Consider the following 24,784-nt stretch of genomic DNA (forward strand, 5'->3'; position numbering starts at 1 on the left):
AAATGAGCCCATCACCAGCACCTAGGAAGTGTTTCCCCAGATTGAACGTGAGATTTTCCTACCTCTGCTCCCTCATAAATTAAATCTATTCTGGTTTTCTAAATCAGTCTGTAAACAATTCTAAGTCAACCCCTTGGCCATATTCCGGGGGCTCACTTCCCTCTAGTTGTAGAATGAAGGGAGGGAAAAAGATACACCCCATTTGATCTTTCCGAACAGTAAAGGTTAAGGGAAAGTGTTCATAAAAAAAATCACAAAGAAGCTCCCCACTCTGTGGCAGTCTTACACATGTGTACAATGAGTTTACCAGCCCATAAATATATTTAACCAACACAACCTCATGCTGCAGTGTGTACAAGGGTCTGAGAGTAAACGACTGGCTAACAATTCTTGCTCTGGGCGAGCATTCGCCTCTTTGTATCTTCTTGTCTAAGTCACTATAAGGTGTCAGTGTCAATCATTACCCTCTCCAGGTCCTGCCGCAGGTGCGTGAACAGCTGCAGCCTCCTAAACAAGACATCCTGCTCCCGCTTCGCTAGATTGTCCTCTTCGTCTTTCTTTGGGGTGATCAGGGGCTTGTTGAAGTTGACCTTCCTCTTCAACTTCCAGTACTGGTACAGGAAATCCACTACTTCCTCGGGCAGCCGTAGGGCCCTGGCAACATCCAGCAGGTTGACGAAGGTGTAGAACTCATCCTCCAGCTGTTGCAGCTTCTGCTTTCGGACACTCACCCGGTGGGCCTCCTCTCGGTTCTGTTCAAGGTTGGCAAAGGGCTCCAGTGGATTCCGGGGGGAACACTCAGGGGCCCCATTCTCCTGCACAGCCCCCTCGCCAAGGCTCTCCTCTGGTTTCCTGTGTGAGCTATGCTTCGGGCAGTAGGACTTGAACTTGACTTCATCATTCTCCGCCAAGATGGTCTTCATCTCCAGGCCCCGGTCAAAAGCACAGGTCACGTGGAAGGCTGTGCGGCAGTTCTTCACAGAGCACTGGGAGAACATGCAGAGAACAAGAGAAAAGACCATTATGGAGCAACAACGACCAAAGCATTTAGTGCCAGACACCCCCTCTCTCACACACACACACAGAGCCACACTTCAAGCGTGTGCTGTGACAGAAAAGTTTTACATGGATTAACCCTGGCAGATCAAGTCGTGTTTTAAATGAGGTGAGACTTGGGATTTAAGGAAACTCTTCATTTGAAAGGTTTCATAAACCAAACCATAACCTTCTTAGAAAAGTAGCCGCATCCAAATCCCCTCTGAAATCAGACACAATTATACAAACGCAGGTGGAGATGAAGGGGGCGTGGCACTCAGATCATAAACAAAAGAACATGCGCTCAATATGCAGAATATACTTTGAGGCAATGATTTGGTTTTTCTTATAGGGTTTATATAAAACCTTGAGTAAGAATTTCCTCAGGGCGCCTGGCCAGTTAGCTCAGATGGATAGAGTGCATCCTTGTAAAACCAGGTCAAGGGTTCAGTTCCCCATACTGGCCAACCGCCAAAAAAATTTTTTTGAAAAAATAATAATAATAATTTCCTCAGGAAGAATGACCACTAGCCAGAGTTTTGGGAGTCCCAACACAAGTGGAAAAATAAATGGTACTCTTCATCAAAGCAGCACTAAGGGTCATGGCTCAAGGAGAATAAAAACCTGAGAGGAGCAGAAAAGAATAAGAGACAAGAAGAATCCAGCACAGGAAGGATGGGGAAAGGCCTCCACACCAGTGAGGAAGCTCCACTGGCAGCAGAAAGTTTGGGGGACTCCACAGAGAGCCCCAAGCCCTGAGATCTGTGTACACCAAACCTGGCAACTGAAGAGTGGTGGCAGGACCATGAGGGACCCACTTCCTGTGGGTCACAGGGAGGTCAGCCTAGAGGCTAGGTGTCATCAAGCTGCACAAAATACCTCTCTTCTCACTGCCTAAACAGGGCTACAATTTAGTGCCTTTGATCCAGACAGCAAGCCCCTGGCCTAGCAGGAGCAAAATGATTAACTTTGCCCCATCTGATCTTGCTGCTGTGCAAATCCCCAGAAGGAGGTTCCTCGTGGTGATTGAAGCCAGTCCCTTAAAAGCAACACTGTATTGTGAGGCCAAGTGATCCCCGGGGCATGCCAGGGCTGCAGAGAGCAGAATCCAGTGGCTCCAGGCCAACTGAAAAGCTTAATTCAACTCATTCAACAGACCCTGAATCACATAACTATGGATGACAGAAGCTAGAGGTGGGGCTTTTCCCCCCAGTCATTTCAGTGTTTAAGAGGTGACTCACCACCAGCCATGATTCCTTCATTACTATAAAGTCTCTTTTACTCAGAAGTACAGAAAATCCAGTTCCCTTCACCATTCCCCCATTACAAACACCTAAAGCACATGAACTAACATAAATCTGTAATTTTACCTATAAATCACCACAACTCCAAGAAATGTGTGAAATCAGCTTTGGTGGCAGAACACACACACACACACCTGGCCCCTGTCATTAAAAGACAAAGCATCCTCCCTTGCAGCATGCAGCCAAGTGGGAAGTAAGAGTGGGAACAGAAGACTGAGACACTATCTGTGTTTGGCTTAAACTACACTTAACCCAAGCACTCTAACCTTAAAGAGAAATGAGCTGCAGCAGAATATTTATACAGGACTTTGTAAAGACGCCAAATGGCCTTCCTCTGGGTTTTCCTATTCAGGTTGACTCAGCAAACAGATGTTACAGAAACGTAAACCAGAGCCTTTGCAGCTGCAGACATTTCATAGAGAAATTCTTTTAATAAAATCGATCCATTCTGTGAAGATATGAAAAATCATCAGCTTTCCTTGGCCTCATCTCCTTCAAATTAATGTTCTGGGAAAAAGAGGTCAACAGCAACAAAAAAGTCATTATATTGTCTCTCCTCAAAAGAGAAACAAAGATCCCATTTGCCCACCTCTTTTAAACATCAATTAAGGATCAGGACTGGCATGCTCAGGAAAGGGCAGAAATTCTATGCTTAGAACAACATCATCAGGTAATATGGAAGAAAATGATTTCCATTTTCCTGGGTCTGCCACAGCTTCTTTCCTCAAGTGCACACATGTGTACACACACGCACACACACACTCTCATGCCTTTTTTTATCTCTCCTCCATTCTCCTTCCCCAATCCAACTCTCAGGCCAGAGGTGAGTGTCACATTTTAAACAGATGCTATTCATTTACAAAAAAATCCTTACTACTTTCAAGATCGCCAGCCAAATCCCATCAGATGTCTCATGCCCCACCCTCTGAATATTTCTATTACATTTTGCGTTCTCCAACACCAGTAGAAGTGATAATGAAGAAAAACAGAACCACTTGGCTTGTAAAAAAATGAAAAACTTTAAAACCACCAATCAGTGGGTAGGTACCTAACCAAAAGAAATATTTATCAGGCAAAATGCAAACTGATTTTGCCAAATGAGGTCATTTCTTTAAAACCCATGACTGGCAGTTTGACGCTCATGGAGTCTGTCTGTGTTGTGCTGTTGTGTTTTCTGTATGAGAGAGAAGCTGCCCCAAAACAGTGCCTGCCTCTGCTCCTAGAATTCAAAAGGAAACTGAGGAAGAGCCTGTACTGGTACATTCCAGAGGAAGAGTCAGACTCGACCTTTAGGGCCCACATCAGCCACACACAGCATTCCAAATCATGATCATCTAAATTTCAGTAATGTGAGGCCAGAAATTAACTTCTCGGGTAGAGTTTTAGACAACATGAAAAAAACACACCACACCATCTACATTCTCTCCTTAAATTTTACCCATCTCGTGACTTTCTATACGTGTCTGTATGTGGACATACAAGCGCAGGCAACATTTTTACATACGTGTGTGCTGTGTGTGTGTGTGTCTCTCTCACACACACACATACAGGGACATAAAGAACCAGATATCCAGACTGTGCACAGATCAGAGAACAACTGATGCAAAGAGCATCTCGTGCAGCACCTCGTGGACACTCCTCTATCGAGTGGTGCTCCAAGGAGGAGTCTCTGTTTTTGCAAATATGAAAGCATCAGCATGCCCAGTTGATGCCAACAGGTGCACGCACAACAGGAAGCAGCAGTCTCAGAAGTCTGTGACTGCAGATGGGAGGGTGACCAACTCTCAAGTGCCATGTCAAGGAATGTCTCTATAAAACTCTAGTTCTTCCCAGGAAGAGTCTGCCTCTGGAAAGAAGAAGCTGTGGCACCAGGCTCAGGTGGACTTCTAACTAACTACCAGTGACTGCTAAAGTTCGAGTTCTGATTACACAGAATACCAGTCAACTAAAGGTGTTCACGCTGGGCTACCGTCATCTCTCAGGAACCTCGCCCTGCTGCTTGCACACTAGTTCTCTCTCCAAACTCTCTGAGAATTCACAGAGCCCTCTCATCCTGCTCCCTACAACACAGGATAGGAATATGAAGCTGTTCTTACTAAGCTAGTTACCTGTATGGAGGCCCCAAACTTCTCATTGCAGAGGCTGCACACTAGCGCCCATCGACTGCTGGGGATGTGAGACACCTTTGTGATGGGCTCCATCTTCTCGGGGCTGCCAATGCTCACCTAGAGGTCCAAAAATAGCAAGACAGGGTGGCACAGGCCGTCAGAGGCTGAACATGGACATGAGAAACTTAAGATCCATTAGACGGTGGCAAAGGACACTCACCCTCCTAGAAGAAGCAAACCCTACTTTAAAAGCATCAGGACAGCAACAGGGTCCCAGCTCTGGGCCAGTGGCAGTAGAACCCAGAGCCCAGTCCCCATGTGACACAGGCATCCCCATTTGTAAAAATACTCAGATAACTGAGTCTTCACTTCTCACTCAAGTGTCTAATGGCAAAGACTCTTATGTATCAGGACAATGCAATCTGCTATACCTCTGGCCCTGCAAGGAATTGGTCAAGACTAAAAATCCATCCTAGATGTATTTAAACAGGTGGTCAACAATGGAGTGAATAAACATAAGCTATTTTTAATCTCTCCCACTGAAGAAAACCATTTTCTTCAGTCAGAAAACATGATTACATCATTCAGAGTGGAAAACTACCAAGATAAACAAAGAAAAATGCCTCTGCAGTCAGCCTGGATCACTGAACTGTATCCTGTTAATAGCAAACCACAAGATCCGGTGCTACCAAGACTCAAATCATGAAACCTCAACCTCAATCCATATCATCCCCAGATAATTTTCCTCAGGAGGAAAAATGTACCAAAATCACACACCAAAAAATGCTGAAATTTGAATCACAAATGACATTCTCATAGTGAGCCATGCAAATTAAATTAGTCAAGGTCTGGGACTTGAAATAAATTAGACCAGACCTGAAATTAAAAAGGTTATGGCTGAGTAAGAATTTAAATAAAAATTGCAAAAATGTGACCTAAAGCAGTGATTCTTTTAACCACGGTGGTGCCGTGTGTGTGGCCTGCCAAGCACTAGGACTTACAGCCAATCCTTGGGGAATGGCACAGCCACACCCAGGCCATAGCCGGGACAGGCTTATGGGGACGGATAGGTGAGGCAAAGCCTGGACACCACCAATCTAGAGTCCACCTCACTGCTGCTTCCAGGTAACATTTCCACAATTTCCACACCATGACAGGACAGTGCGTTTGGGATTCAGTTGGAGGAGGTGAAGGGGGTAGCATGAAAAGGTCTTTTTAGTCATCAGCTACAATGCTGCCTATTTAGGAATGGTTCCCCACCCAGCCACCCAATCTCAGTTAAAAGCTGGGACCTTCTGGGCTAATGTGCTATTAAGAACCAAACTTACCTCAGGGATCCACAGGGCACAGCTGACGTGGACCCACTTGGTGCCACTGCGGGTGGGCTTCATAGCTCCGCCCTTCTTGGGACACAGCAAACATTTTGGCTGAACCCCCAGGGCACATGTCCGGCACAGCCAACTGCCCTCTGGTACCTTGAGGATTCCATAACACGCCTGTAAAACAACAGCACAACCCCAAGGAAAAGAAAAAGAAAAGATTTACTCTTCCCATTAGACCTTTTAATTTTAAAACACCTAGAAAAATGTTAACAGAATCACCACCAAAGTAGACTCTTCCATGTCCACTTGACCCTCTCCCCTCAGGAAAAATGCCAGGAAGCCTCAGAGTAGTGCTCAGGAGGTATCTGAGCTCTGCAGATACGATACGTATTTATTTCGCAGAGGGTGTTCCTACTTGAGGATGGAAAGGTTTACAAAAAATCTGCTTTGCTGTGCTGCTACAAAACCCATCTATACCAAGTTTCTAAATATTGAGCAATAAATACTTAAAACACTCTATAGGATTAAGTGGGGGATCTTCTCTGCTTTATTGATGGGGGAGGGATACAAAGTATGGGGAAAAAACACAAAGCAGTTGAGAGTCTCCCAAAGCTATCAAATGAGATAGCAGTGGAAAGGAGAAACAAACTAAGGAGCGTCCTCATTCCCCAGGCTAAGCAACTCTAACTAGATACCCATATTCTCCCAAGTGAATGCAACAGACGCAGAATAAGGAGACATTCTAGACAAAGAGAGAATTTGGTCTCCTTAGCTGATATTTAAAACAAAGCCTGTTTTGCACAAGATGGCAAAATTACACAAGACGACATAAACTGCAGAAATCAAGGCTTTTACAACTAAAGTAATTAAGATAGTTAGAAGAGAAAAGGCAAATGTTAAATAAGTGAAGAAACAAAACCACAGTGGTACCAGGAGCACATTCAGTGAGCCACTTAAAAACCAAACTGTTCAGAACTTTATCCTTAAATGAACTGGAAGGCAGGAAGTCAAGAGTCACAGTAACATAGCTCTGATTCTCCAGACAGAAAAAACACAGCCGCTGTGCAATCTGAATACCCAGGATGCAAAAAGGAAACCACAGGATGAGAGTTGAGTGAAGTCGAGTACCACGAAGGTTGCAGCCTAGGGGTGTTATGCCTGTGCCACGAATAAGCCACTGCCAACACAGACTTACCGGAAAAAAACTTTTTCTAAATGGAGGTAAATGACACTACTAAGGTTTCAAACACTAGAGGTCTATATCCAGCACTGTAGAGAGTCACATGTGAAGAGATAACTTTATTTTTTACTGGAAAAGCAGATCTAAGCTAATTTAAAAGATTAAATAAAGAATGCTTTAAAGACAAGCCATGAAGGATTTCTCAAAAGAAACATTAGGTAAATGTAAGGAAAAGAGACATCGTGGTATGGCAGAAAGAAAAGAAGCTGGGGAAGAGGGTGTCCAAAGCCCCCAAGCTCCAGTTCCAATTCTGCCACTAACCCATGAGACCCTAAACAGCCCTGCCCTGGCATCAGTTAACACATTTATAAAACAGGAGGTTTCGCCAGTTTAAAAGCAATACCCTTTTTTTCAAAAATATTTTTCACAGGAAAAATAAATAATAAGTAAAAGACTGAAAAGTCATCCAACTAAATACAAGAAGCACAGCAACAAAAAGTCAACAATGCTCATGATGACAGCACAAGAGAACCACCATAGCAATCTCTACTATCCCAAGGAAGCTTCCTCAACAATTTGAAAATCCAGATTTACAAGATGGGCTATAACATGACTAAAGCAAGAGATTATGGTCTCAAATCTTGTCAAGGTGAACTGGGATAAGGCCACAGCTGTGAAGTCTTCAGACAGAGGTAAAGCACAAGGGGCAAACAAATTATAAAGAAATGGTAATTATGAACTTCATGGAGCAAACCCGATCTTTCTTCCTGAGAGGTCACCCAAGCAACTATTCCACACAAGTCTTTCTTTCAAGTTTGTTTTAAATCTCATTATCGGGGCTGGCCCGTGGCTCACTTGGAAGAGTGTGGTGCTGATAACACCAAGGCCACAGGTTCAAATCCCTGTATAGGGATGGCCGGTTAGCTCACTAGGGAGAGCGTGGTGCTGACAACACCAAGTCAAGGGGTTAAGATCCCCTTACCGGTCATCTTTTTAATAAATAAAAAATAAACAAATAAATAAATAAATCTCATCATCAACAGGTGAATTCAAAGAAAGTACCTCAGGACAGCATTTGCCTTTATGTGGGCACAAGCCCCCACATAAATCCAAATTATTTCACTACTGCATTAAAAAATAAATAAAAGAGATACGAGGCACTAAGACTGTTGTAAACTTTTTAAATTACCCAGTACACATCCTCAGTGAAGCCAAAGGATTTACTTTTCCATGGATGGTAGCAACCACCAAATCCTACTGATATCAGGGAAGACAAGAAGTAACCTTTCAGACAAGAGGCTGCTTTGGTCTCCTTTGACAGCTCAGTTTATATACTAACATGTACTAACAAATATTATGGATTGAATTGTGTCCCCAAAAACATATTCTGCAGTCCTAGCTCCAACTATCTCAAAAAGTGACCTTACTTAAAAACAGTCATTACAGATGTAATTAGTTAAGATGAGATCACACTGGAGTAGGGTGGCCCCTAATCCAGTGTGACAGGTGTCCTTTAAAAAGACAGCCCTGTGAAGACACAGACACAGGGAGAACACGTGACAACGAAGGCAATTAGCTGCAAGCCAAGCAAGGCCAAAGACTGCCAGCTAAGTGCCATAAGCTAGGAAGAGGCAAGGAAGGACTTCCCTAATGTTTCAGAGGGAGCACAGTCCTGCCGACACTTCAACTTTGGACTTCTAGCCTACAGAACTGCAAGAAGTACATTTCTGTGGTTTTAAGCCACCCAGTTTGTTATACTTTGTTTGTTAGTAGGGCAGCCCTAACAAACTAATATAGCAAACAAACCACCTTTTCTAGGGTTTGTTTGTGTTTTCAGTGCTCTTAATACCTCAGGTATTGAAGCAGGACAGAGGGGGTCATTATTTCTTAAGAAAACTTGAGTTTTATGAATAAGAAAAAAATACTACGTAAAGAAAGACAACTTCCACAGAGGATCCTAGACTTCTGGTTATAAAAGCAGCCAAGCCACGCTTCTAATACAGTTAAGAACCTATTGGGGGGAAAGCTGTCTACAGGGCACATTTCTCAGGATAGGGGGGAAATGGACCCTGTGTGGAAGAAGAATCTGGGCTCGGGGCAGTGGGCTCATGCTCCAGATGGCTTCTCTCTGGCCTCACTGCCCTACATACCTGGTGCACGCAGATGTTGCATTTATCGCAGAACACCATCTCGTTGCCGTCCTCGCCATCAGGTGACTGGCAGACATCACAGACAACGTCTTCATCGTATTCAATACCCAGCCCTTCTTCGGTTTCTATAGCGTGATTCATATTGTCATAGCACCGCTGCTCAAATTCCTCCAGGACCCTTTCCATGGTGTACTCATCTAGTTCAGGCATTCCTGAAGCAAAAATGCCACAAAACCTACTTCAATAAATCCATATTGGTAAACAGCAGGATAAAACTATATCAGTTTATTTATGCTTATAAATAACTTACAATAGATAAAAAATATTATAAATAAATACACCCCCAGATTTTCTACTGAATGACTCTCAGATCCTTCCAAGGAAGGATCCTTAAATTAGAAGGCAGAGTCTTCCAGGCAAAAGTTTGTTCCTTACGGTCCAGCACTGAAGACGTAGTGTAGTATAAAAAGCCAAAGATAAATCCTGAAAAAATTCAAGAATATTAAATATATACACAGTTTTGTAAAATCATTATAGTTATTACACATAACTAATATGTTAAGTGACTTCAGAACCATGACCAAATATTACGGTTTGAGTGATTTTTAAAAACTTTCCCTTCTTGGTGCTTAAAATGGTGTTCTGAAAACAGATTTCATTGTGAGCGCTAAAATGTTTTTAACTGGTTTACCTTTCCCCTCGCCCTCTGAATTCTACTAAGTTGAAATTAATAGTTAAGTAAATGCGTGAAAGACTGAAACACAAGGGAATGTCTGGAGCAAAAGAGATAGTTCTTTGTGAATCAAATAAAATGCATTCTTACGCAAGAATGGTCAAAAATAAATTTCAAGTGGTTATTGTGGTTATAGCTAGTGTTGGGATAAGACTCTTACTTTCTTCTATTTCTGGATACTTTTCAAACTTCCTACAATGGAAACACTTGTGCAGAGAGGGAAAAAACAGATTATAAAAAATACTCAAACAGGACATTTAAGCAGCAAAAAAAACAATGGAAAGTCATTAGCACCTACAACAATGTATATGGGTTATCATAAAATTTTAAACCATCAAATTAACTTCTCAAGTTTTTAGACATTTGGATAACACCTTAGTGCTGACACTGTGATAAGCCCTAAACACATATTCAAAAAAACCACCCTGGGGACTGGCCAGTCTGCTCGGTTGGTTACAGAGCGGTGTTGTAACACAAAAGTCAAGGGTTTGGATCTCCATACTGCCAGCTGCCAAAAATAAATAAATAAATAAACAATCAATCAATTACTAATACTTATCTGTTCACAGCACAATAAAATATTTTTTTTTAAAAGGCAAAAAAGCCACCCTATTTCCTATTTAACTATGAGATGGTTTTGCCATAGCCAGGCACTTTTCATCCCAATTCCTCCTACCATTTATGAAAACGTCACTGGCTTGGAAAGTACAAAACTATGCCCTATAGTTAATTTTTGCCATAAAAAAGACAAAAACAGCTAAGACAAACATATTTAAGCATGTGTTCAATTCATGTTATACAGCTACATAATTTATCCTGCCAAAGTATTCGGCAATGTATTTAAATCTGATGAATCAGCCCAGTTCTTATTATTTAAACCATTCACTCACAAAAGCCCCAAGAATCTTCGGCCTGAGTCCTTTGACTTAACACAGGACACCTAGAGTCAGTCAAGTGTATTACACTGGTCTTATAAAGCTGCTTCATAAAACGGAACTTTATCCTCTATGAAGTTAAAATATAGTATTCAATTCCAAGAAATCTTTAAAAACAGATTCTGTAAAATAACCTCCAGGCCTGTACTAATGTTCTGGCCACTAATACCTAAAGCAAGAACCAAGAGGCAAGAAATCAACCTTGCCAAAATACCTGAGAAACCAGACACGTAGAAAATGACAACCTTCACAGCTCAGTCCACACTATTGTTCCCACTCAACAGGCTTTTGAGTACGCTGGCAGGACAAGCATGTACTACATGCCAGACACTGTGGTAGACTCCAAGGAGCAACACACACAAAAGAAAATACAGTCTCCACCCTTCAAGGCTTTGAAATCTACCATCACCAAACATCTCTTATTTCCTATATGCTAGATTGCAAATAAACAGTCCATGCCTGGACTCATGGCACAAATGCTAATCAAGCCTCAATGGTCCTTCACACTGAGCCCAGACTGGACCTCACTGTCTTACTCATCACAACCCTCAAGGCAACCCTTAGCAATCAGGATTAGCACACAAGATGAGACCGATGGGCCACCCCAGTCTTGACAGCCTGAGATACAAGTAATTGAGGTAGAGAAGATCCAACCTCTACAAACACTAGAATGAACATCTTACAGAAAAGAGATTGTGGGCGTGGGGTACCTAGGTAAGATGAGGTTTCACTGGAGGAAGCCAGGACAGAGCTAAACAGGTCAGAGGGGGAAAAGCACCTCAGGTTTGGAGCAGGCCTTAAGAAAAATCACTGAGGTTAAAAAAAAAAAAGTGATGTGCTTGGAAAAAAGTGTCCTTGGCTGGAGTAGGATTAATTTTGAGAAACAGCAGGCCGCAACAAAAGAAAAAGGAATCTGAATGTCATCACAGAGGGAAAAAAACAGAAACACTAGAGCAGAAAACAGTGGGGACTAGACCCTTCTGTCATTTAGTATCCCTGGGCTTCAGTTCCCCTAAGGGAAATAAATGTGGGGGTTTAGATCCAAGCATGGATGGGAAATCCCTGGTGCCGAGCCATGAGGAGCCCTGCCTCCACGGAACACATCCCTCTCGGTACAGCCGCTCTCTTCTACAAGCCACACATGGACTCTGAATCCATCTCAGCATATCTGTCACAGCTGGGCAAGCCAATTTCTCAAGAGCCCAATGCTGCGACACTAACTGAAGCTATGACGGCCCTGGCTTACCCAGGCAGCGAGGAGCTGTCCTACTCTCCTACATGCCTACAATACTTATCTCTTCATCCTCAGTTGAGAAAAGAATATAACACATCATCTCTCACCCATCTCCTTAAATTCTTCATTGGTCAGCTCCAGCCACGCAGCATCCATGTCATTGAGGTCATACCGACACACACTGTCAGCCAGGGTCCGGATGTCCACATAGCCCAACTCTGGAGGCTCGGAGCCCGACGAGATGATGTACTTCTTGGGCCTGATGAACATGAGGGATTTCTCTTCAGACACGACCCTGATTAACAAGAAAACAAGGCTGCCGGGTTACCCTTTCTGCCACATAGAAGGAAGCTAGTCAGAGACCCCACGTAGAGCTTCCTCCTCCAGCTCTCAGAAGCCTTGTCACCACCAGGTTCATAAAACACAGGCTTAAACCCAATCGTCACTGCTAACAAAACCCTAACTACAAGTTGTTAAAGCCCCCAGAATAGAAACAGATACAAGTGAAACACTGCATAAGTCCTCAAAACCAGCTTCCCAGGATACCACTGTGCCCTGCCACCTTCTGTGACGGTGACTGCTGGGGCCTGCTGCCAACATCAAAAAACCCTGACCCCCAAATCCCTTCCATTAACTAGGCCTGGCCACTCCTGCTGGATTCCATTAGAACCAGGGCTTGCCAAGTACTGAGGAGGCAAGAACAGCCACACCAGCCACACAAGCAGGGCATGCACAGCAGGATGCTGGGGACAGAGAGAGACAGAGAGAGGAAATTAGGCCTTGACCATTAGTAAAATACCTAAGAATCAGAGTCCTAGGCAAGTAGGGGATTCTCCCTACATAAACTTATGACCCCGGGAACAGGAACACAAGTCTCCTCTTCTCCTTACACTGCCACACTTCACCCACTCCCCAATCTGTTCACCCCTGGAGAAGCACTTTCCACCTTACCCCACTCAAAAGAAGGAACTGCACTTGAGAAGAGCAAACCACTCCCAACTTGGAGCTAAAGGCCCTCTTCCTAATCAGAGACCCCAGAGGTCCACAAGGTTCCTCTACATTTCTGTGCTTCAGCAGTTTGTGTTAATGCCAACAGGTTGCCCAAAGTTTGTCAACGTACCTTCACGACCCTTATAATTACCAGAGTGATTTTCTCTACATGACACTGAGATAGGCAAACTAAAGAGATTTACTTCTACTCAACGAAGAGTAGGGTTCCACCTGAAACTTCTACAAGCCATGTTAGTGCTCTCACTCCTTTTGTCCTGAGCTTCCAAATGAAATTGAATCATTCAGCAAATAATTCCTGGACTGGGACTGCCAACGCTGAAACAGGTGGTGTGCTGCATCTCAGACACAGACTCCGAGGCAGACACACCGTGTCCACCCTGGAAAGCCCAATGCCCACTCCACTCTATAGGCCAGGACTCTCGCCTTCAGATGCCTTGGCACCTCCTGATCAGTCACCTAATCTAAACATCAACAGTGAAATATAACATGATATGGACATTTGTCCCCACTGAATAGACTTCTCAGAGATCCCAAAAGGACAACAATCAAATTTGATCATCTCAAGAGCATGAGGTGGGTGAGGGCCAAGAAGTCAAGCCAGTCCAGACTCAGCAATGGTGAAAGAGGCCATGTCTCAAAACATGCGGCAGAGAAACCGGGTGCTAGTTGCGCAAGTGAGGCACTCAATCCTCTCCCCGTGAGAGGAGACTCCAGGTCAAACGGAGCTGGACGGTGAGGAAATGAGGAAAGTCACTGATCACCTGATCCTAAGAGATCTATGAGGCGATAAGTGACTGGTCAGTAAATCGAGAGAATGCACTACAAGAACAACTGGGAACAGCCCATCCGCAGAACTCATCGAACTCCTCTTCCCATAAACCCTAACCTGGCAGGTCTCCTCACACCTGTCCTCCCCCAGAGGTGGAACCAACCACTGTAGCCAAGAAGCTGCCCTTGCTGGTTCCCAGAGACGGAGACACTTCTCTCCCCAGAGCCACTCTCCAAAGTGGACACATATGGAAAGAAGACGCAGCGTGTGAACACACAAACCCCCCTCCCCTACCCCAGTCACTTCCAAGGATGTCTCGGAATCTGCCCTCCTCTCAGCACTTTCCCAAGGCCCATGACCCTCAAAATCATCACCTCCTGTGCCTGAAGTGTGTTTCTACCACATTTCTACTTCCACTTGAGGCCTCCTTTATTTTACTGCTAACTCAGAAACTGACTCCTCTCAGGTGCCTAGCTTTTGCTGAAGAAGGGCGTGGGTGGAACACTTCTCTACCTGGCCACAGGCTGAGGGATGGTCCCTGGGCTCACTGGCACTTGGACTCCTTTCTCCCATTCCTGTCTCCAGGGATCTGCCAACACATAGTATTCATCCGGGTTCAGCTGGTAGGAGTCATGCAACTTCATAGCAGTGATCAGGTCTGTCCTAAACACCTGGAAAGGGAGAGAAAGGGACACTGACATTTGATATTTGCATTCTTATTGAGAGTGCTGGCAGCTGCAGGGTAACCATGGAGCTGTCATGTAACAAGGTCACTGTTCCAGTATAGAACTAGTCTGACCTATTATAGAAAACCCTTCACCTGCCGCACCTTTGCCTTGCTTCCTCAGGCTTGGGACAGCAGCAGCTGAGGGAATGCTGCCTCTCACTCCTCAGTCAGCACAGCAAGACACAGCAGTGTCTACAAAATCAACAAAACAACTAAGCAGACCTTATCGTCCTCCTCTGAAAAACTTCCAAGAACTCTCCATTCACCAAAAGGGCTGCTAAAAACATGCACCTGAAAAATCCCTGGAGAGAGATATTTCACTCAAGGGTGCTCTCCCAGTAAATGTTTAGAAATAAAACTCCACTACTCCTATAACAAGTTCAAGCCAAATCCTTCTAGAACCACCAGGGTCTTGTCTTCCATATTCAGGCGACCCCCACCACCCCCAGCCCCTGCCTTCTAGAGCACCAGGGCTATGGTAAGGTATCTGGTGAAGTCAAGGAGCGGGGCTGGCTGGTGCCAGGTAGAAGCGCAGGACTGGAAAAACCTGGGAGTGAAGCAATGACAGGTGCTGGAGTGCCAAGCCAGGGGACGGGCTTGCAATGAACCTGTCTGTTTGTACACCTTCACCTGGCATAACTTCTACCCAGGAAGCAGCATCTGTGGGGAGAGGAGGGAGGAGAGAGATACTACTCTCTTCCATTCTGCCAAAATTAGACAGACCCACAACACTCAAAATTGCTCCTCCAAGAGAGTTCCCCAATTCCTCAGCACAGGCCCTCCCAGAGCCTGCTTCTGTTCAGATTAATGGGCCTGTGGCACCCGTGGTCACCAAGGCCTGACCCCAGAAGGAGCACAACACTGCCTCCCAGCTGGGGCCACACAGCTGGTTCCCTCTCAGGCCTTGTCCTCAGCCCACTCATGACTAAGGACTCCATAAGGCAGCTCTGACCCTGGCACCAGAGCAGGCCCAAAGTTGTGTTTGGCAGTAGTGAGCCGCATCTGTAAGCTGCCCTCTCTGTTTACACAAGTCACAATGCTGAACTCCCTCTTCTCAGGACAGGGAGTTCTTTCTTGTGCTGCTAAGCACAGTTCACATCATACGCCTACTAACAGGTCCATATTTGTTTTTCCTGGTGGCTTTTCAGGCTGGTGATCACTTTAATAAACTTCACCATAATGAAGTCTGAGGCAGTGTCTGAATAAAAGACCACTTCTCCAGGCTGCCTTTTTCAATGCTGACTTTTCCCCCAGTATGCCAGTCCTCATTTCTAAAGTCCCATTAATAAGCACGAACCTAGCTGTGCACCTTCCACAAAAATCATACATGACATCAGGTCCCCTTCAAGCATGGCACCCTGAAGCAGGTGCAGCCCAGCATGCTGACTACCTCAACCACACCCTCCTGTCCCGAGAAGAAAGCCCTTCAAAACCTAAGTCGTGGGTATACACCTTTAAGAAGCAAATCAGATGAAAACATATTCCAACTAAGTCCTACAGGTAAAAAACAAGGGGAACTGACAAAGAAGAAGGAAAATCAAACTAAAGCAACGAGGCGAAAAAACCGTTCCTTTCCTCAAAGACTCACAGGAGGAACTGGTCAAGAACTGAACTGGTCAAGAACTGAAACGCCCTCAGACGGACCTAACTCCTGAGCCCCTGGCGGAGCTCAACATCAGCGCTTTATGTAAGAACTAGTCTGAACTCACAGCTAAACTCTGAGACAATATAGAAAAAAATCTAGACCAAAACAGGCCGGGGACAAGGCCAGCGCAGTGCCCATGCTGCTCAGTGACGGTGCTCGAGGGGGCTCTGGCCGCACCGTGGAGGCTCTGGCACTCCCCACACCACGTCACGGCTCCTTATCAGAGCCCTCTGTGCTCCTGTGCTGAGATATCAGGAGCACAGTATAAACATCAGAAAGGTACCATGGGGCCGGAGAGGCAGCACAAGGAATTAAGGAAGAAAGAAAAAGAGCAGCAGAGATGCTCCAGCACTGCAGAAAAGGAAGGGAGTGCTGTAGGTTCAAAAGGACAAAAGGCCTGGAATAAATCAAGTGGATAAACGGCCACCTTCTCATGAACATCTGATCTAATGTGTAAGTGCCTCCTGGGATGGTTTTCTACAATTCTAAAGGATGTACACTATGTCCTTGTGGAGGATGCTGTTCCACAACCAAGTAACTCCTCCATTCTTCAACACAGCACCCTCCTGGCACCCCAATTACAGTCCAGGAAGTACCTCCGAGGAATTGGCCTCTGCTTCCCCATTACAGCATGAAGCTATCTTTGAAGTCATCCCACCAAGAGGCAACACAAAACCAAAGCACTCAACTGAAAACTGTCACTCCCACAACCTGTTCACTTGAAAACTGTGACAAATTAAAAGACCTTTTCTTCAATGACTTAAACCCTCAGGGTCCAGCAAAGGTTTCCAGAAAAAACAGATCACAGCACTGGTAGAGGACCCTAATCAACAAAGGCCAGCAAAGAGAAATGCACCTAAAAACAGTTTTAGACAGACAGACAGACAGACAGATAAACAACAAAATGTGGGGTACCAGGGAAACATAAGATGAGAAACAAATTGGGAAAAGGGGGGAAAACCTTAAGCATAATACCCAAAACAAAACTCGCAGAATTACATTGGGTTGTTGCCAAATAAGCCACAAATTCATGGCTAAAACTAACTTTAGGCTGGCAGTGACTTGGCAGCAGCTGAACCCGCTGATCTCCTGGCCAGAGGAAAAATTGTTGGGAGCCAGTGAAGATGGAACAGGAAAGGATAAAAAGAATATAATTAATAAGAAAAGCTGACATTTACTGAGCACTTTTTAGGTGGCAGGAACTACTCCCATGGTTTGTATGTGTTAGCCTATGTGTATTAACCCACTGAATCCTCACAAGAATCCTACAAGGCAGACACCTGTGTTATTCCCATCTTACAGATTTGGAAACTGGGGCACAGAAAGGTTAAGTAACTTGCCCAAGATTACACAGATAGACACCAATCAACCATGTGTATGGGGGGCAGCATGTACTCACGCACACACGTATACGACATGCACAGTCAGGCAAGCATTCAGGAAGTACCTCTGAAGGCTTTCGATCTTCATGTCTGGAGCAGGAACTTCTCCTGTGCTGGGATCGGGAATTCTGGGACCAAGTGGTTGACAGGCCTAAAGAAACAAATATTCAAACAAGAACCATTAAAAACTATACAGGCCACAGAGTGTTCTCAGGGGTTTTCTTACCGACTCCTCCAGGCTCACCATAGCATGGTACCAGGAGACAACGGGCGATGCTCTCTCTGCTCTCTCCCACCACTTACTTAAACATTTATTTCCCAGAGCAGGCTAAGGCGATCACACAGGTCTGCGCTGTATGCAGGATGCTGTACACACATACAGCACACGAGAGGAGAGCAGACCTTAAGAACACCATGCAGGTGGAGCCTTCATCCGTGCACCTGCACTGCTCAAGAGGTTCAAAATCTCACATTGGTAAATTCAAATTGAAAAATATCGTACTAAGTTTTCAGTAAGCTTTCTAGGTGCTAAGATCACTATGCTAAAGCCTAAGGCCACCCCCAAAACATTTATGAAAAGAAAGTTTCAACTCTTCAAAGCATAACAACTTAGTATTCTCTAGAACAGGGAACCTCAAGCCTATCATAAAAACTGAAGAGGCTAATGGCCAAATAACCTTTAAAACTGCCTATCCACTTTGCCATGAAAATGTCAACCGGCTTTTTTCTCTACCTTTCTTCCAGAGGTGCTCTAATGCTGTCATCCAGCCTGTCCCCCATCAGGACACCAATGTGTCCTAAATGCTGCCAAGTCTGAGCTCTTCTCTGGCCAGAGACCTCTCTGTAGCACCAATGACCCCATCCTGGCTTGACACGCTCCCTTGGCCTCGGTACCAACTCCTTTTCCTAGTGTCCCCACTTTGTGGGTTCCTCCTCATCCATGTAATCCCATAAGCATGGCTGTTGCCCATGAACTCTCTCCTCCTGCTGCTCCAAGTGCTCTCCCAAGGGCGCTCACCCATGTCCACATCTGACCCAGCACACCCCACGGAGGCTGCTGGACCTATATTCCTCCCTCCCAACCTCCAGATCCAGTCTCACCTTCACATCAGACATCAACCCTAGAGTGTTCCTTAGATCTGTCAACTCAGCATTAAAAAACCACCACAACATTTTACTGGAGCCTGCTCTGCCATTTGTATCCCTCCTTTTATGACTATCCTAGACTCCTCTCACTGAGGATACATCCAATCAATGGTCGAGCCATATCCATTCAACTTCCCAACACATCAGAATTCCAGCCCCTACTCTCTATTTCTGCCACTGCGTCCTGTTAATTTGTTACGCAGACAACTGTAACAGCCTCCTATCTGTGGTTGCCATGATGCTGCCAGATACCAAAACAGCCCTCACAACCACCAGCAGTATTTGTCCAACTTCCTGATAGCTTCCTTCACCTTCTATCTTTAACATTCATCACCCTGATCCTGAACACCTACTGTACCATTTCCCAGAAATTAACAAAACACACACAAAAAAAATATTTTTTTAAGCCAAAAGCCTGAGGAACTGCCACTCTGCCAGTAAAATCACTTGTCACTCAAACAGGAAGCTTTTATCTCTACAGAATACAGAGACAGGGACACAGAATCAAAGCACCCTTAAGACCTTACGGACATAACGAAATAAATTCTGCATATAAGCCTATCATCAGATTTGCAATGACCAACCCTAAAAGGGATTGCCAGTCTTCCCCTGCCAGGGAGGATGTGGGCACTGTCCTTAGGCACCAGTCCTGAGGGCCATTACTAGGTCAGCTGACTGACTGTTGTTATGTCAGCAGAATTAAATTTCCTACAGGTGGCTCCATGGCATTTCAGTAAATATTTGAGAAAATTCTTCTTTAAAAAATAATAGTAAGTATGTCTCTTTAGACTCTAAATGAACAAGAAATGTTTCACTCCCACACTGAAAGAAATATTAAGAAATACTCAGGGCACATTGGGGTGAGCCCAACTTGCAGAAGTTCTAAATCCGGCCATTATTAGAAAAAGGGAAGGGAGAAGCCAAATCAGGAACCTGAAGCCCCGGGTGGCTCATAACGTCTATAGAGAGGCCCCTCTTTCTTCCTCTGGTCCTGGAGGCCATCCTCCAGCCGATCCACAGCCTAAAAGAAGAGATGAGGAAAAGCACATGCAGTGTCTGGATGGGATTCACAGAAGGTTCCCGGAGGAAAGGAAGAGATGGCCCTTTACTTTGACTTACTATGAAAAGGGTTGTAAATAATAAGAAACAAAGCCAGAAATTTAGAAAGAATCACTCCATTGCTATACTTTAAAAACTAACATGAGGTAGGGGAGGAGGGCCCTTAGAATCAAAAACTTTCAGCGTTAAAACAGAAACAACAAATTTGTTCATTCTTGGGTTTTGTCACCCTCTTGTCTCTTCTTGGGATCTGTCAAGATCCCTCCCAAGTAGTTTCCAAGGTTCCCAGGAAGCTTACAGCTTTGCTGACATAGAACACAAGCCGAGTAATAACACTCATTTAGAAACTTTTCCTAGGAATGCTTTTATAAATCTTGAAAATCGGTGTCTGCACCACATTTACTTTTAAAAACAGATTTCCAAAAATGCTACAAATTTGGTACCCAATAGTAGTAGACCAAGAGAAACTCTGGTCTACCCAAAAATAGTCTGTTCCTGTCCCTCTTAATTTACCTGGTATTGATATAATGCAGAAGAAAAGAAATAAAAATAAATGCTATTAAACTCACTTTGCATAAAGGAAAAGACTGGAAAAGAAGCTAAATTTAAAGTATCATTGACAAAAGAAATGTTCTTAGCAGCTTATTTATAAAAGCCAAAATCCAGAAACAACCTCGACATCCACCAACAGACTGTGAATGAATAAATAAACTGTAGAACACCCATACAATGGAACAATATCCAGCAGTAAGAAGGAATGAGCTACTGATACATGCAACATGGATGAGGGCTGAAATAATTACTTTGAGTGAAAGAGGCCAGACCAAAAGAGTGCACACTGTATTATTCAATTTATATAAAACTCTGGAAAATGCAAACTAATCTATAGTGACAGAAAGTAGATCAGTGGTTGACTGGGGAAAAGCAGGAGGAAAGGATTATCTTGATTTTGATGACTTCATGAGTGTAAACATGTCAAAACCTCTCAAAGTTTACACTTTAAATATGTATGGCTTCCTGTACATCAATTATCCCTCAATAAAGCTATTTTAAAAATCATCACTATTGTCCATTAATACTAAAGGAAAAGAAAAGTCTCTATTTTACTTTACACAGGTCGCTTGTATAAAACCTACACTTTACTGCTGAACCAGGTGAGATCCTGGGACAGGGAAAGGAGATCTGAGGCTGCTGCTCTACCTTCCATGTTAAGTAGCAGGTATATGTGGCTGGTGATCTCTACCTTCTGATTTTTTTTTTGCTCATATCAAAAATGGTTACTGTATCAAGAGCTATTAGTATATGACCCAGAATTTACAACATATAGCACAGCTAAGTCAGTGCTATGCACACAGCAGATTCTCAACAAGTATTTTTTGGAAAAGTAGACAAAAAATTTTTTAAGTGTCATTGTTCAGGACCGACAGTTAGTCATGCTCTAACGAGAAATCATCACTGTAACTCAAGAACTGAAGGTGGCAGGTACCAAAATATACTCCTGTTTTACCTAATAGTAGATATGCACTTGAGCTCAAGGAAAATGAGGTCAAGGAAAAAAAGGACTAATACGTTTAACAACAGATCGTTGGGGCCACTGCTGCCTGCTTGGAATACACCGACAACTACAGAAGCATTCCTAGGAGTCTAGTAAAATGAGGTCAAGGAAAAAAAGGACTAATACGTTTAACAACAGATCGTTGGGGCCACTGCTTCCTGCTTGGAATACACCGACAACTACAGAAGCATTCCTAGGAGTCTAGCGGCTAGCCACTCAAAGTGAGCACCTTGACATGACACATCAACACTCCTCCCTAAGACAGTGCCCAAGTGGGCAAGGAATCTCCCAGAACATTATCAAAACAAAAACAGTTCACATCCCTTTTTAATTTTTTTTTTTAAAGGTATGTTATAAAACATTTCTTGGAAAGTATTTGGATGGGAAGGGAGTAAAAGTAGAAATGAGAGTATTTCAAACACCAAAAAGACTGGGAGACAATGATTCACTATAGCAAAACACCAGTGTTAAAAACTATGCGTTAAGAGTATGCTGGGTGGGTGTTGCATTTTTTTTTCCCCAGAGTTCTGATATTTGATGACAAACTAAATTAAGAATATAATAAGTAGAGTTTTGTTTTATTTTCTTTTTGTTTTCAGGCAACAAGTTGGAACTCTAAAAATTTGGTAATAATATCTAAAATTATTTTACTGCCATTCAGAAGGTAAGATTATTACCTAAAGTTAAGTCCACTTTCGTAAAAAATTTAAATAACTTAAAACTCTTGACATGTACACTGTTTAAGTAAGAACAATTCTATATTAAACTATCTTATATTAAATACTGAAAAGAATGAGTGGAGAAAAAAATTGTCTAGTTTTTAATATCTCCAACTTCCATTAAAACAGAACCTTGTGGGGTAATACAAAGTTATCAAAGACTCATAGATCAAAGCACTATGAGCATGGGCCCTGACCATGCAGAACATTCTGAGCCCTTCTTTCTGGTCCTATTATTATAAAGACATCTCGAACACTCCCCTTTGAAATATTAAAAATAGCCATGCTGTCTTGCCCTAGATCCAAAATAAGGGAAAACCTCAAGAGTAAATCTAAGACATATTGCACACACCTCCCACAATTGATAGCTCATGTGTGATATGGTTCTCAGGTTGCACCATGCATGAAAGGTTCAGAAATTAGAACGAATGGCAGTCTCCATGTTCACACCACTGCAAAAAATGCAAACCAGGAAAGAACCTCACCACTAACCAAATGGTGACTCTCCTGTGTCTGCTTCTGAACATTAAATAATATGCTGGTGTCTGTCTTTAAAAGTGTTAAACCAGCTTAAAAAAATAAGACGCTTAGGACCAGCCCGTATCAACTCCAGGAGGCCAGTGTTACAGCCACGGTACACAGACCTGAAACACGCCTGTGCTTTACCTAAAGGCTAAGCTATCCCTGTATGAGTAAAGCAATTCCACGGAAATTCTCATCTGAAATTAAGCAAATTTAATCTTGCTATTGGTGATGTGCTTTAACTGCATGATGGAAGACAAGTGTCTAACATAACTGCTGTTCATCATAGTTCTTCCACCCAAGGTTTATGGTCCAACTCATTTCCACATTCCAACAAATGAAGCCATCACACATACATTCCAAGAACTGGCCCAGAAATGTTTCAACAAACCTAAATACACTCAGACCTTCAATCAACTGATACACAGACACTTCATACAGACACCCCTGCTGAGGTCCAGGTCCAAGAACCACAGAAGATGAGTCTAAGGACAAGAGATTATGTTCTACTAGTTGCTCCTTGAGCCCAAAATGACCCTATGCCCCAAGATGCGAAGCCAAAAGACAGACTGAAAACAGGCAAAGCCATCTCTGTGAACCTGGAGGAAAGTACAATACACATTCTCCAACACCGGAACCAAAATTCCCAAATTTCAAGAACTCCTCTACAACTCCTTGGTGTCACAAGATGCAATTGATGGGGAAAAAGGAACAAATTAAAGACATAGTCAAACAGGATTAGAACTGGGGACTGAGGTTACCTTTTATGAAAAAGAGGAACCAACAAAGACTTACATGAAGGTAACCTTGCATAGCTAGTTGAACCTAACAAAATAAAGGCAAGTCATCAAAAAATGTAACAGAACCCATTAAATGCTGTAAAACATAAAGAGGCCCAAAGCAGAAAGTACAGGCCAGCCACTAAAAATGGCGGCCTCTCTTCACTGTCAATAAAGCTAGAGAGAGCCCAAAAAAGTCCTCACTTAATTCATATTTGCCACTCATCGACCTACATTGCCAAGTGGCAAAATTAGTAAGTTTGAATTTCAGTCGATTCTCATTTCTGCCCATTCTTATCACAGATGATGGAGCAGAGCTCGGCTCTGGTAACTGGGGAAAACAGATGTGTTTCCAGCAGAGTTCAGGTGTGGAAACCAAGTCCAGGCAGAGGCCAAGTGGTGCCTGCCTCCAAACCTTCTTCCCACAAGGAGATGAACAAAGTCCTGAAATATAGGAAGTTAGGGGGAAAAAAGCCCTGATGCACCACTTTACAAAAAATTTTGTTATCAGCACAATTCTATCGTGCTTTGCAAAAAGTAAAGGAAGAAATGTCCCTCTGGATCTTTAAGAGGCAATGAATTTTAAAACAACCAGATCCAACAAAAACACCATTTGTATTTGGCTACTTCATCCTAGCCAAAGAAAGACTTCATGTTCTAAAGAAAAAAAAAATTGCCAGATGAACAGTATTCATTAAGTACTATTTAATTGTCTTATTTTTATAGGAAAAAATACATATAAGGATGCCGACCAGAACTATTAATTGGCCTGAAATTACCAATAATATATAATTCCTACCAAAAGCAAGAATATTTGATGTTTTAACTAGCCTCTGCATCTTTACTGAAGACAAAATGAGGGTCTGGCCAGTTAGCTCAGGCGGTTAGAGTATAGCGCTGATAACATCAAGGTCCAGGGTCAATCCCTGTACCGACCAGCCACGCACATGCACACGCACACACACCCCTCCTTTAGGTTTTAGAAATACTGAAAGTAGCTGGTAGACCCCATTCCCACATTTGCCAAAACCCCTAAGGACACAAGAAACTGGGCTGCAAAGCAGGAAATTAAGGGCTTGTTTCCCTGGGCCACACCCTGGCACAATGTGTAACTTCAGAGATTGGCTGGGCAACCCAGTCCCAGAAGCCCAGCAATTACAGACACTGCCTGCAAACAGCCCAACACTACTCCATCCAGTGCAGGACTGGGCCTCCTAGGTGCCTGGAGAAAGGCTTCAACAACTAGACTGCAGCTGGATGAGGGCTTGTACCTGACACAGAAAATGCCTGTCCATCCCCAATTGTAAATACCACACTGGTATTCCCCTGGACCAGGCCAGAAAACCAAGAAGAGGGCTCCGGCCCAGCAGGGCCCAACATGGCTGTGGCCAGTGCTGTGGCCCCATGCTGACGTCAGCAGCTGCCTCTCCTCCACTTGGTCATGCTCTGCATTGGGCTGGGAACTGCTG

General features: G+C 43.8%; 1 protein-coding gene across 2 annotated transcripts in view; it reads right to left on the bottom strand.

The window, feature by feature from the left end:
* Positions 1-24,784, bottom strand: part of JADE1 (jade family PHD finger 1) — a 58,146-nt gene that overhangs the window by 9,550 nt on the left and 23,812 nt on the right. For both annotated transcript variants that reach the window (XM_008584969.1, XM_008584970.1), the window contains exons 3-9: positions 17,601-17,686; positions 14,295-14,452; positions 12,109-12,296; positions 9,100-9,311; positions 5,776-5,943; positions 4,448-4,564; positions 465-986 (exon numbers count right to left, since the gene is read on the bottom strand). In XM_008584969.1, coding sequence (XP_008583191.1) covers positions 465-986; positions 4,448-4,564; positions 5,776-5,943; positions 9,100-9,311; positions 12,109-12,296; positions 14,295-14,452; positions 17,601-17,686 — 1,451 coding nt within the window. The remainder of the gene's footprint in view (positions 1-464; positions 987-4,447; positions 4,565-5,775; positions 5,944-9,099; positions 9,312-12,108; positions 12,297-14,294; positions 14,453-17,600; positions 17,687-24,784) is intronic.

The sequence above is a fragment of the Galeopterus variegatus genome, unplaced genomic scaffold (genome assembly GCF_000696425.1).
Source record: "Galeopterus variegatus unplaced genomic scaffold, G_variegatus-3.0.2 Scaffold3413, whole genome shotgun sequence".
In the NCBI taxonomy this organism is placed as follows: domain Eukaryota; kingdom Metazoa; phylum Chordata; class Mammalia; order Dermoptera; family Cynocephalidae; genus Galeopterus; species Galeopterus variegatus.